Below are 12,751 nucleotides of genomic sequence, written 5' to 3'. Positions count from 1 at the left end.
GTTCTAGAACATGTCAAACAAAATCTATTACTCTATAGTCTACATAAGGTCTCGTAATTACTGTTTGGCAGTAGGAAATCTTAATGGCTGTGTCCCGAAATCTGTCTTGCCTACTACAGTACATACTTTACTGTTCAGTAAAAAACGAATCCAGTAAGCAACACATATCAACAACACTGGCATCCTGAGAATTCCTCATCTAAGGCAGAACTGTGTTGATTCCCACCATTCACACACGTTTCACACACGTTTCACACACGTTTCACACACGTTTGGGAACAGCGCATCTCCTTATCTCATTATTGGATTATCAGCGGTTGTTAAACATGTGAATCTGGAAAGATCATCGTCTTTTTAAAAGGGTGCAGCGAATTCTACTGGATGAAAAGCCGAAATGAATATGACCTCCTGGCATTTAAAGCATACACAACTTTCTGTTTTCGCATACCTAAAATGCATACCTAAAATGCATACCGTCCTGTCTTTGACATTAGTATGAGTATTCGCACACGGCCATAGTCTACATCCCATTAAGTCTAATACTAGGAACACACGATGGGATTTTTAAGAGACTGGTGCCAATGGTTTAGGTTTAAAGACACTGGTTCCATTACCTCAGAGAGTCAAGACTGCTGAGGATATATCCTATGATTTATTTATGCAATAAGCTCCCGAGGGGGTGTGGTACATGGCCAATATACCATGTGTAAGGGCTGTTGTTATGCACGATGCAGCACGGACTGCCTGGACACAGCCCTTAGCCATGGTATATTAGCCATGTATCACAAACCCCCGAGGTGCCTTATTGCTATTATAAACTGGTTACCAATGTAAATTAGAGCACTATGAATGTTTTGTCATACCCGTGGGTATATGGTCTGATATACCACGACTGTAAGCCAATCAGCATTCAGGACTGGAACCACCCAGTTTATACTATATTTTTAATGATATTATTACATGCGGAGTAATGCAGCCATGTAAGATAACATGGGACACTGCCTGACATTAGGTTAGTCGATCTAGCTGGTCTGTCATATTATAATAGAGACAGTGGATCTAGCTGGTCTGTCATATTATAATAGAGACAGTAGATCTAGCTGGTCTGTGATAATATAATAGAGACAGTAGATCTAGCTGGTCTGTGATAATATAATAGAGACAGTAGATCTAGCTGGTCTGTCATAATATAATAGAGACAGTGGATCTAGCTGGTCTGTCATAATATAATAGAGACAGTGGATCTAGCTGGTCTGTCATAATATAATAGAGACAGTAGATCTAGCTGGTCTGTCATAATATAATAGAGACAGTAGATCTAGCTGGTCTGTCATATTATAATAGAGACAGTGGATCTAGCTGGTCTGTCATATTATAATAGAGACAGTAGATCTAGCTGGTCTGTCATAATATAATAGAGACAGTAGATCTAGCTGGTCTGTCATAATATAATAGAGACAGTAGATCTAGCTGGTCTGTCATATTATAATAGAGACAGTAGATCTAGCTGGTCTGTCATATTATAATAGAGACAGTAGATCTAGCTGGTCTGTCATAATATAATAGAGACAGTAGATCGAGCTGGTCTGTCATATTATAATAGAGACAGTGCCTGACATTAGGTTAGTCGATCTAGCTGGTCTGTCATATTATAATAGAGACAGTCGATCTAGCTGGTCTGTCATATTATAATAGAGACAGCAGATCTAGCTGGTCTGTCATAATATAATAGAGACAGTCGATCGAGCTGATCTGTCATATTATAATAGAGACAGTCGATCTAGCTGGTCTGTCATATTATAATAGAGACAGCAGATCTAGCTGGTCTGTCATAATATAACAGAGACAGCAGATCTAGCTGGTCTGTCATATTATAATAGAGACAGTCGATCTAGCTGGTCTGTCATATTATAATAGAGACAGTGGATCTAGCTTGTCTGTCATATTATAATAGAGACGATGGATCCAGCTGGTCTGTCATAATATAATAGAGACATAGAGACAGTAGATCTAGCTGGTCTGACATAATATAATAGAGACAGCAGATCTAGCTGGTCTGTCATATTATAATAGAGACAGTAGATCTAGCTGGTCTGACATATTATAATAGAGACGATGGATCTAGCTGGTCTGACATAATATAATAGAGACAGTCGATCTAGCTGGTCTGTCATATTATAATAGAGACAGTAGATCTAGCTGGTCTGTCATAATATAATAGAGACAATAGATCTAGCTGGTCTGTCATAATATAATAGAGACAGTCGATCGAGCTGGTCTGTCATATTATAATAGAGACAGTCGATCTAGCTGGTCTGTCATATTATAATAGAGACAGTGGATCTAGCTTGTCTGTCATATTATAATAGAGACGATGGATCCAGCTGGTCTGTCATAATATAATAGAGACATAGAGACAGTAGATCTAGCTGGTCTGACATATTATAATAGAGACAGCAGATCTAGCTGGTCTGTCATATTATAATAGAGACAGTAGATCTAGCTGGTCTGACATAATATAATAGAGACAGCAGATCTAGCTGGTCTGTCATATTATAATAGAGACAGCAGATCTAGCTGGTCTGTCATAATATAATAGAGACATAGAGACAGTAGATCTAGCTGGTCTTACATAATATAATAGAGACAGTAGATCGAGCTGGCCTGACATAATATAATAGAGACAGCAGATCTAGCTGGCCTGACATAATATAATAGAGACAGCAGATCTAGCTGGCCTGACATAATATAATAGAGACAGTAGATCTAGCTGCTCTGTCATAATATAATAGAGACAATAGATCTAGCTGGTCTGTCATAATATAATAGAGACAGTCGATCGAGCTGGTCTGTCATATTATAATAGAGACAGTTGATCTAGCTGGTCTGTCATATTATAATAGAGACAGCAGATCTAGTTGGCCTGACATAATATAATAGAGACAGCAGATCTAGCTGGTCTGTCATAATATAATAGAGACAGTAGATCTAGCTGGTCTGTCATAATATAATAGAGACAGTAGATCTAGCTGGTCTGTCATAATATAATAGAGACAGTAGATCTAGCTGGTCTGTCATAATATAATAGAGACATAGAGACAGTAGATCTAGCTGGTCTTACATAATATAATAGAGACAGTAGATCGAGCTGGTCTGTCATAATATAATAGAGACAGTAGATCTAGCTGGTCTGTCATAATATAATAGAGACAGTAGATCTAGCTGGTCTGTCATAATATAATAGAGACATAAAGACAGTAGATCTAGCTGGTCTGTCATAATATAATAGATCTATCTGGTCTGTCATAATATAATAGAGACAGTAGATCTAGCTGGTCTGTCATAATATAATAGAGACAGTAGATCTAGCTGGTCTGTCATATTATAATAGAGACAGTAGATCGAGCTGGTCTGTCATAATATAATAGAGACAGAGACAGTAGATCTAGCTGGTCTGTCATATTATAATAGAGACAGTAGATCTAGCTGGTCTGTCATAATATAATAGAGACATAGAGACAGTAGATCTAGCTGGTCTGTCATAATATAATAGAGACAGTAGATCTAGCTGGTCTGTCATAATATAATAGAGACAGTAGATCTAGCTGGTCTGTCATATTATAATAGAGACAGTAGATCTAGCTGGTCTGACATAATCTAATAGAGACAGTAGATCTAGCTGGTCTGTCATAATATAATAGAGACAGTAGATCTTGCTGGTCTGTCATATTATACTAGAGACAGTAGATCTAGCTGGTCTGACATAATATAATAGAGACAGTAGATCTAGCTGGTCTGTCATAATATAATAGGAGACAGTAGAGCTAGCTGGTCTGTCATATTATAATAGAGACAGTAGATCTAGCTGGTCTGTCATAATATAATAGAGACAGTAGATCCAGCTGGTCAGTCATAATATAGAGACAGTAGATCTAGCTGGTCTGTCATAATATAATAGAGACATAGAGACAGTAGATCTAGCTGGTCTGACATAATATAATAGAGACAGTAGATCGAGCTGGTCTGTCATAATATAATAGAGACAGTAGATCTAGCTGGTCTGTCATAATATAATAGAGACATAGAGACAGTAGATCGAGCTGGTCTGTCATAATATAATAGAGACAGTAGATCTAGCTGGTCTGTCATAATATAAGAGACAGTAGATCTAGCTGGTCTGTCATAATATAATAGAGACAGTAGATCTAGCTGGTCTGTCATATTATAATAGACAGCAGATCTAGCTGGTCTGTCATAATATAATAGAGACAATAGATCTAGCTGGTCTGTCATAATATAATAGAGACAGTAGATCTAGCTGGTCTGACATAATATAATAGAGACAGTAGATCCAGCTGGTCTGTCATAATATAATAGAGACATAGAGACAGTAGATCTAGCTGGTCTGTCATAATATAATAGAGACAATTCAACAAGTGAATTGTTCAAAATAATTCTAATATCGGACAGTATATTGCCAGCATTGTTTTATATATTGTTGTTGTGAAAGAGAACGGTCAGGTCGTCAATGTTGTTTTTGTCACAGAGAATGTGTTCTCCATAACCTTCCCCGATTAAATAATGGTAACAGTAAATATCATTTCTACATACCTTGGACTGGGAAAAGTTTGATACTGAGACTAACAAGCTCACGCAGTCTACAGGGATGGCTGTGAATTTTGAGGATCGGCCTCCATTGCATATCTTCTTCAGCAGTTCCACTGTTGTTGCCAAGCACTCACTCCCATAACCATCATTGAAACAACTGCAAAAAAAAAAAAAGATGTGTAGTTTTCAAATGTCAACTGTCAACTGTCAACTGTCAATATTGAAACAAACTCATTAGACAAGTATGTCAAATCACCTGTATTTTTGCTCTTTAAGATGGTTTTGAATATGTGAAAGAGTGGCAGTGAAATTCTGTAAGGTATAAAAATAACATTTAAGTTAGTACCATTCTTGGGGCGTTACCTTAGTACGACACAATGTCTTCAACTACAGTAGTGATTTAAACTCACCCCGTAGTTGCTGGTGGACACACTCACAGGAGCCTTCACAGTAAAAACAAGAAGCATGTCCAGGAGCTCAACTTTGACGATGGAGCTGTATTCTACCAGATCCTCTACGGTCAGTAGACACATCCAGGAACGGCTTGCTAGTCTGTCCATCTCCACTAAATGTCCATTGGCTTTAATGAGATTCAACATGGTTCTACAAATGGAGGAGTTAAGGGTTATTAGCAACGTCCGTCCGCCCCCCCCCCCCAAACACAAAAAAAAATGTAAGAGGACTAAACTAAGCTAAGTAAAGGATTCACTTTTTTCTGGTGATTTAGTCACCAGAGTTGGGGCTAATTCCATTTCAATTCAGTGAATTCACTAGGCCTAAACAGGTTCTAATTCACATTTTCCTCAATGGTTTTCTATGGAGACAAAACATTTAATGAGAATTTCAGTTTACAGACTGAATTCGCCAAATTGAAATGGAACAGACCCCAAACCCAGATAGTCACAAAAATGTGCCTACGTGAAATGGGAGACAAATATGGTACCTGCTGTCGTTGCTGTTCTGTGAAGTGTTGGTCACTTTTTGCAGACCTGCCCAAGTATTTTGCAGACCTGACCAAGTCTTGCAACTTGGTGTGATTGTGACAGGGATTGGTTCAAAGGGTTTGGAGGAACCATTGAGGAGGTGGAGCATGGGAATCACTAGAATCCCCTCCTCCTTCGCAATGTCTATCAGTTTCTCCAACAGCTCTGGCAATCTGTTTAGGAGAGAAGTCATGTCACCAACAGCTCTGGCAATCTGTTTAGGAGAGAAGTCATGTCACCAACAGCTCTGGCAATCTGTTTAGGAGAGAGGTCATGTCACCAACAGCTCTGGCAATCTGTTTAGGAGAGAAGTCATGTCACCAACAGCTCTGGCAATCTGTTTAGGAGAGAGGTCATGTCACCAACAGCTCTGGCAATCTGTTTAGGAGAGAAGTCATGTCACCAACAGCTCTGGCAATCTGTTTAGGAGAGAGTCATGTCACCAACAGCTCTGGCAATCTGTTTAGGAGAGAGGTCATGTCACCAACAGCTCTGGCAATCTGTTTAGGAGAGAGTCATGTCACCAACAGCTCTGGCAATCTGTTTAGGAGAGAGGTCATGTCACCAACAGCTCTGGCAATCTGTTTAGGAGAGAGTCATGTCACCAACAGCTCTGGCAATCTGTTTAGGAGAGAAGTCATGTCACCAACAGCTCTGGCAATCTGTTTAGGAGAGAGGTCATGTCACCAACAGCTCTGGCAATCTGTTTAGGAGAGAAGTCATGTCACCAACAGCTCTGGCAATCTGTTTAGGAGAGAAGTCATGTCACCAACAGCTCTGGCAATCTGTTTAGGAGAGAAGTCATGTCACCAACAGCTCTGGCAATCTGTTTAGGAGAGAAGTCATGTCACCAACAGCTCTGGCAATCTGTTTAGGAGAGAGTCATGTCACCAACAGCTCTGGCAATCTGTTTAGGAGAGAGGGCATGTCACCAACAGCTCTGGCAATCTGTTTAGGAGAGAAGTCATGTCACCAACAGCTCTGGCAATCTGTTTAGGAGAGAAGTCATGTCACCAACAGCTCTGGCAATCTGTTTAGGAGAGAAGTCATGTCACCAACAGCTCTGGCAATCTGTTTAGGAGAGAAGTCATGTCACCAACAGCTCTGGCAATCTGTTTAGGAGAGAAGTCATGTCACCAACAGCTCTGGCAATCTGTTTAGGAGAGAGTCATGTCACCAACAGCTCTGGCAATCTGTTTAGGAGAGAAGTCATGTCACCAACAGCTCTGGCAATCTGTTTAGGAGAGAAGTCATGTCACCAACAGCTCTGGCAATCTGTTTAGGAGAGAGGTCATGTCACCAACAGCTCTGGCAATCTGTTTAGGAGAGAAGTCATGTCACCAACAGCTCTGGCAATCTGTTTAGGAGAGAAGTCATGTCACCAACAGCTCTGGCAATCTGTTTAGGAGAGAAGTCATGTCACCAACAGCTCTGGCAATCTGTTTAGGAGAGAAGTCATGTCACCAACAGCTCTGGCAATCTGTTTAGGAGAGAGGTCATGTCACCAACAGCTCTGGCAATCTGTTTAGGAGAGAGGTCATGTCACCAACAGCTCTGGCAATCTGTTTAGGAGAGAGGTCATGTCACCAACAGCTCTGGCAATCTGTTTAGGAGAGAAGTCATGTCACCAACAGCTCTGGCAATCTGTTTAGGAGAGAGGTCATGTCACCAACAGCTCTGGCAATCTGTTTAGGAGAGAAGTCATGTCACCAACAGCTCTGGCAATCTGTTTAGGAGAGAGGTCATGTCACCAACAGCTCTGGCAATCTGTTTAGGAGAGAAGTCATGTCACCAACAGCTCTGGCAATCTGTTTAGGAGAGAAGTCATGTCACCAACAGCTCTGGCAATCTGTTTAGGAGAGAAGTCATGTCACCAACAGCTCTGGCAATCTGTTTAGGAGAGAAGTCATGTCACCAACAGCTCTGGCAATCTGTTTAGGAGAGAGGTCATGTCACCAACAGCTCTGGCAATCTGTTTAGGAGAGAAGTCATGTCACCAACAGCTCTGGCAATCTGTTTAGGAGAGAGGTCATGTCACCAACAGCTCTGGCAATCTGTTTAGGAGAGAAGTCATGTCACCAACAGCTCTGGCAATCTGTTTAGGGAGAAGTCATGTCACCAACAGCTCTGGCAATCTGTTTAGGAGAGAAGTCATGTCACCAACAGCTCTGGCAATCTGTTTAGGAGAGAGGTCATGTCACCAACAGCTCTGGCAATCTGTTTAGGAGAGAAGTCATGTCACCAACAGCTCTGGCAATCTGTTTAGGAGAGAAGTCATGTCACCAACAGCTCTGGCAATCTGTTTAGGAGAGAAGTCATGTCACCAACAGCTCTGGCAATCTGTTTAGGAGAGAAGTCATGTCACCAACAGCTCTGGCAATCTGTTTAGGAGAGAGGTCATGTCACCAACAGCTCTGGCAATCTGTTTAGGAGAGAAGTCATGTCACCAACAGCTCTGGCAATCTGTTTAGGAGAGAAGTCATGTCACCAACAGCTCTGGCAATCTGTTTAGGAGAGAAGTCATGTCACCAACAGCTCTGGCAATCTGTTTAGGAGAGAGGTCATGTCACCAACAGCTCTGGCAATCTGTTTAGGAGAGAGGTCATGTCACCAACAGCTCTGGCAATCTGTTTAGGAGAGAAGTCATGTCACCAACAGCTCTGGCAATCTGTTTAGGAGAGAAGTCATGTCACCAACAGCTCTGGCAATCTGTTTAGGAGAGAGGTCATGTCACCAACAGCTCTGGCAATCTGTTTAGGAGAGAGGTCATGTCACCAACAGCTCTGGCAATCTGTTTAGGAGAGAGGTCATGTCACCAACAGCTCTGGCAATCTGTTTAGGAGAGAAGTCATGTCACCAACAGCTCTGGCAATCTGTTTAGGAGAGAAGTCATGTCACCAACAGCTCTGGCAATCTGTTTAGGAGAGAAGTCATGTCACCAACAGCTCTGGCAATCTGTTTAGGAGAGAAGTCATGTCACCAACAGCTCTGGCAATCTGTTTAGGAGAGAAGTCATGTCACCAACAGCTCTGGCAATCTGTTTAGGAGAGAAGTCATGTCACCAACAGCTCTGGCAATCTGTTTAGGAGAGAAGTCATGTCACCAACAGCTCTGGCAATCTGTTTAGGAGAGAAGTCATGTCACCAACAGCTCTGGCAATCTGTTTAGGAGAGAGGTCATGTCACCAACAGCTCTGGCAATCTGTTTAGGAGAGAAGTCATGTCACCAACAGCTCTGGCAATCTGTTTAGGAGAGAGGTCATGTCACCAACAGCTCTGGCAATCTGTTTAGGAGAGAGGTCATGTCACCAACAGCTCTGGCAATCTGTTTAGGAGAGAGTCATGTCACCAACAGCTCTGGCAATCTGTTTAGGAGAGAGGTCATGTCACCAACAGCTCTGGCAATCTGTTTAGGAGAGAAGTCATGTCACCAACAGCTCTGGCAATCTGTTTAGGAGAGAAGTCATGTCACCAACAGCTCTGGCAATCTGTTTAGGGAGAAGTCATGTCACCAACAGCTCTGGCAATCTGTTTAGGAGAGAAGTCATGTCACCAACAGCTCTGGCAATCTGTTTAGGGAGAAGTCATGTCACCAACAGCTCTGGCAATCTGTTTAGGAGAGAAGTCATGTCACCAACAGCTCTGGCAATCTGTTTAGGAGAGAAGTCATGTCACCAACAGCTCTGGCAATCTGTTTAGGAGAGAAGTCATGTCACCAACAGCTCTGGCAATCTGTTTAGGAGAGAGGTCATGTCACCAACAGCTCTGGCAATCTGTTTAGGAGAGAAGTCATGTCACCAACAGCTCGGGCAATCTGTTTAGGAGAGAAGTCATGTCACCAACAGCTCTGGCAATCTGTTTAGGAGAGAAGTCATGTCACCAACAGCTCTGGCAATCTGTTTAGGAGAGAGGTCATGTCACCAACAGCTCTGGCAATCTGTTTAGGAGAGAAGTCATGTCACCAACAGCTCTGGCAATCTGTTTAGGAGAGAAGTCATGTCACCAACAGCTCTGGCAATCTGTTTAGGAGAGAGGTCATGTCTATGTGATGCGTAAAGACATTTATGCCTAGACTACATGTTGAAGCAAATTAAAACAATGTGGACTAGAAACAAGCCAAACCTATTTAGCATAATGCTATTTACAAATTAGCCTGTCAATCCACACTGGGCTAGGATGAGAATAATCCTGACCCTTCGGCCAAATGGAGTGGACGACAAAACAAAGACCGTCAATAAAATCTACACAATTTGAGACAACGGCCAGCAATATTAAGCAATAGGGAACAATGTGGATCGTTGATTGGTCAGTGAGTGGTCAAGCCCTTCATCACACCTACAACTTATTTATTCATCAAAAACCTTTTCATGCCATCGGCAGCTATTCCGCCCATGATTCTCACTGTGAAAATAACTGAAATATTTCTGACACTCCTGGGCCTGAATCGCTAACCCCATTATCAAAGGGAAATTTAAAAAATAAAACACTACCGGCCAAAAGTTTGGAGTCACTTAGAGATGACCTTGTTGTTGAAAGAAAAGTTGTAAAACATCTTGTCCATTAAAACAACATTAAATTGATCAGAAATACAGTGTAGACATTGCTAACCTTGTAAATGACTATTGTAGCTGGAGTATCTACGTAGGTGTACAGAGGCCCATTATTAGCAACCATCACTCCTGTGTTCCAATGGCACGTTGTGTTAGCTAATCCAAGTTGATCATTTAAAAAAGGTTAATTGGTCATTAGAAAACCCTCTTGCAATGATGTTAGCACAGCTGAAAACTGTTGTTCTGATTAAAGAAGCAATAAAACTGTCCTTATTTAGACTAGTTGAGTATCTGGAGCAAAAGCATTTGTGGGTTCGATTACAGGCTCAAAATGGCCAAGAACAAAGACCTTTTTGCTGAAACTCTGCAGTCTATTCTTGTTCTGAGAAATGAAGGCTATTCCATGCGAGAAATTGCCAAGAAACTGAAGATCTCGTACAACGCTGTGTACTACTCCCTTCACAGAACAGCGCAAACTGGCTCTAACCAGAATAGAAAGAGGAGTGGGAGGCCCCGGTGCACAACTGAGCAAGAGGACAAGTAGAGTACAGTAGAGTGTCTAGTTTGAGAAACAGACGCCTCACAAGTCCTCAACTGGCAGCTTCATTAAATAGTACCCGCAAAACACCAGTCTCAATGTCAAAAGTGAAGAGGCGACTCCGGGATGCAGGCCATCATTTGCGCACACATTAATAGATCATGCTGCTATTTAGCAGTAGACTGAACTAAGCTGTGAGAGACGAGCAAGACAAATGGTTTTGGTTTCTTTTAGAAACAGTGTTGAGACCTTGAGCATTCTCAATACTCACCTTACCACGGCCCAACCGCAGTTTCTCACTTCCATAGTCATTTGACTGTACATTAGGGTCACCAAACTGTGCTTCCTCACGGCTACAACTCAAAGGTGGGGGGGGGTTGCATTCTTCGAATTAAAGCTATGCATCTGCTGTGTGATTCTAAACCGTTCCAGAAATCCAATTCTTATAATGAAATAAGTTGTGCGAAGAATCTACAGTCTCTCTTCCTTCCTTCCTTTCCTCTACATTACTTAAACAGCAATGTGTCAGGTGACTTTTTAAAATCCTGGCCATGCATTAGCCCATACATGAAAGGTTTTTTAAATCCTGGCCATGCATTAGCCCATACATGAAAAGGTTTTTAAAATCCTGGCCATGCATTAGCCCATACATGAAAAGGTTTTTAAAATCCTGGCCATGCATTAGCCCATACATGAAAAGGTTTTTAAAATCCTGGCCATGCATTAGCCCATACATGAAAAGGTTTTTAAATCCTGGCCATGCATTAGCCCATACATGAAAAGGTTTTTAAAATCCTGGCCATGCATTAGCCCATACATGAAAAGGTTTTTAAATCCTGGCCATGCATTAGCCCATACATGAAAAGGTTTTTAAAATCCTGGCCATGCATTAGCCCATACATGAAAAGGTTTTTAAATCCTGGCCATGCATTAGCCCATACATGAAAAGGTTTTTAAAATCCTGGCCATGCATTAGCCCATACATGAAAAGGTTTTTAAATCCTGGCCATGCATTAGCCCATACATGAAAAGGTTTTTAAAATCCTGGCCATGCATTAGCCCATACATGAAAAGGTTTTTAAATCCTGGCCATGCATTAGCCCATACATGAAAAGGTTTTTAAAATCCTGGCCATGCATTAGCCCATACATGAAAGGTTTTTTAAATCCTGGCCATGCATTAGCCCATACATGAAAAGGTTTTTAAAATCCTGGCCATGCATTAGCCCATACATGAAAAGGTTTTTTAAATCCTGGCCATGCATTAGCCCATACATGAAAAGGTTTTTAAAATCCTGGCCATGCATTAGCCCATACATGAAAGGTTTTTTAAATCCTGGGCATGCATTAGCCCATACATGAAAAGGTTTTTAAAATCCTGGCCATGCATTAGCCCATACATGAAAAGGTTTTTAAATCCTGGCCATGCATTAGCCCATACATGAAAAGGTTTTTAAATCCTGGCCATGCATTAGCCCATACATGAAAAGGTTTTTAAAATCCTGGCCATGCATTAGCCCATACATGAAAAGGTTTTTAAAATCCTGGCCATGCATTAGCCCATACATGAAAAGGTTTTTAAAATCCTGGCCATGCATTAGCCCATACATGAAAGGTTTTTTAAAATTGGTCTACTCAAGATAAATATTTTGGAGGCTTTTGCCATTATGCTTTTGCATTATACACAATTTACACAAGTCTAACAACTCACTTAATTTCCCTTGTTCAAATATCCATCGCCATTTCCAAAGAGTGCCTCCTCCAAAATGATACAGTCCCAGAAATTCCAAATCAAACCGTGGATAGGCCTCTATATAAACCTGTAGGGAAATGTAACTGCCACTCAGTTATTGAATTGTATGTGAAGGCATCCAACTGGTATTTACAACTGGTAATTAGCACCTTTCCATTTGGTTATGAATGCAGCATTAAACCAACAGCCTTCTGGTCCGTCCGCCTCTATATAAACCTGTAGGGAAACGTAACTGCCACTGAGTTATTGAATTGTATTTGAAGCATCCCGTCTTTTGGTTTAGGCCAATAGCTGAGGAACTGTAACGTTAAAACAACGTAC

At 41.3% G+C, this 12,751-nt stretch overlaps 1 protein-coding gene across 1 annotated transcript in view; it reads right to left on the bottom strand.

Annotated features, from left to right (window-relative positions):
* Positions 1–10,984, bottom strand: part of LOC124047735 (E3 ubiquitin-protein ligase rnf213-alpha-like) — a 73,796-nt gene extending 62,812 nt beyond the window's left edge. The window contains exons 1-5 of the mRNA XM_046368039.1: positions 10,950–10,984; positions 5,552–5,764; positions 5,019–5,211; positions 4,865–4,920; positions 4,612–4,765 (exon numbers count right to left, since the gene is read on the bottom strand). Of these exons, the coding sequence (XP_046223995.1) occupies positions 4,612–4,765; positions 4,865–4,920; positions 5,019–5,211; positions 5,552–5,764; positions 10,950–10,984 (651 nt within the window). The remainder of the gene's footprint in view (positions 1–4,611; positions 4,766–4,864; positions 4,921–5,018; positions 5,212–5,551; positions 5,765–10,949) is intronic.
* Positions 10,985–12,751: the final 1,767 nt, after the last annotated feature.

Source organism: Oncorhynchus gorbuscha, linkage group LG11 (assembly GCF_021184085.1).
Source record: "Oncorhynchus gorbuscha isolate QuinsamMale2020 ecotype Even-year linkage group LG11, OgorEven_v1.0, whole genome shotgun sequence".
Lineage (NCBI taxonomy): Eukaryota > Metazoa > Chordata > Actinopteri > Salmoniformes > Salmonidae > Oncorhynchus > Oncorhynchus gorbuscha.
The sequence above is the reverse complement of the archived record's forward strand: the minus strand, read 5'-3'. Positions and strand labels throughout refer to the sequence as shown.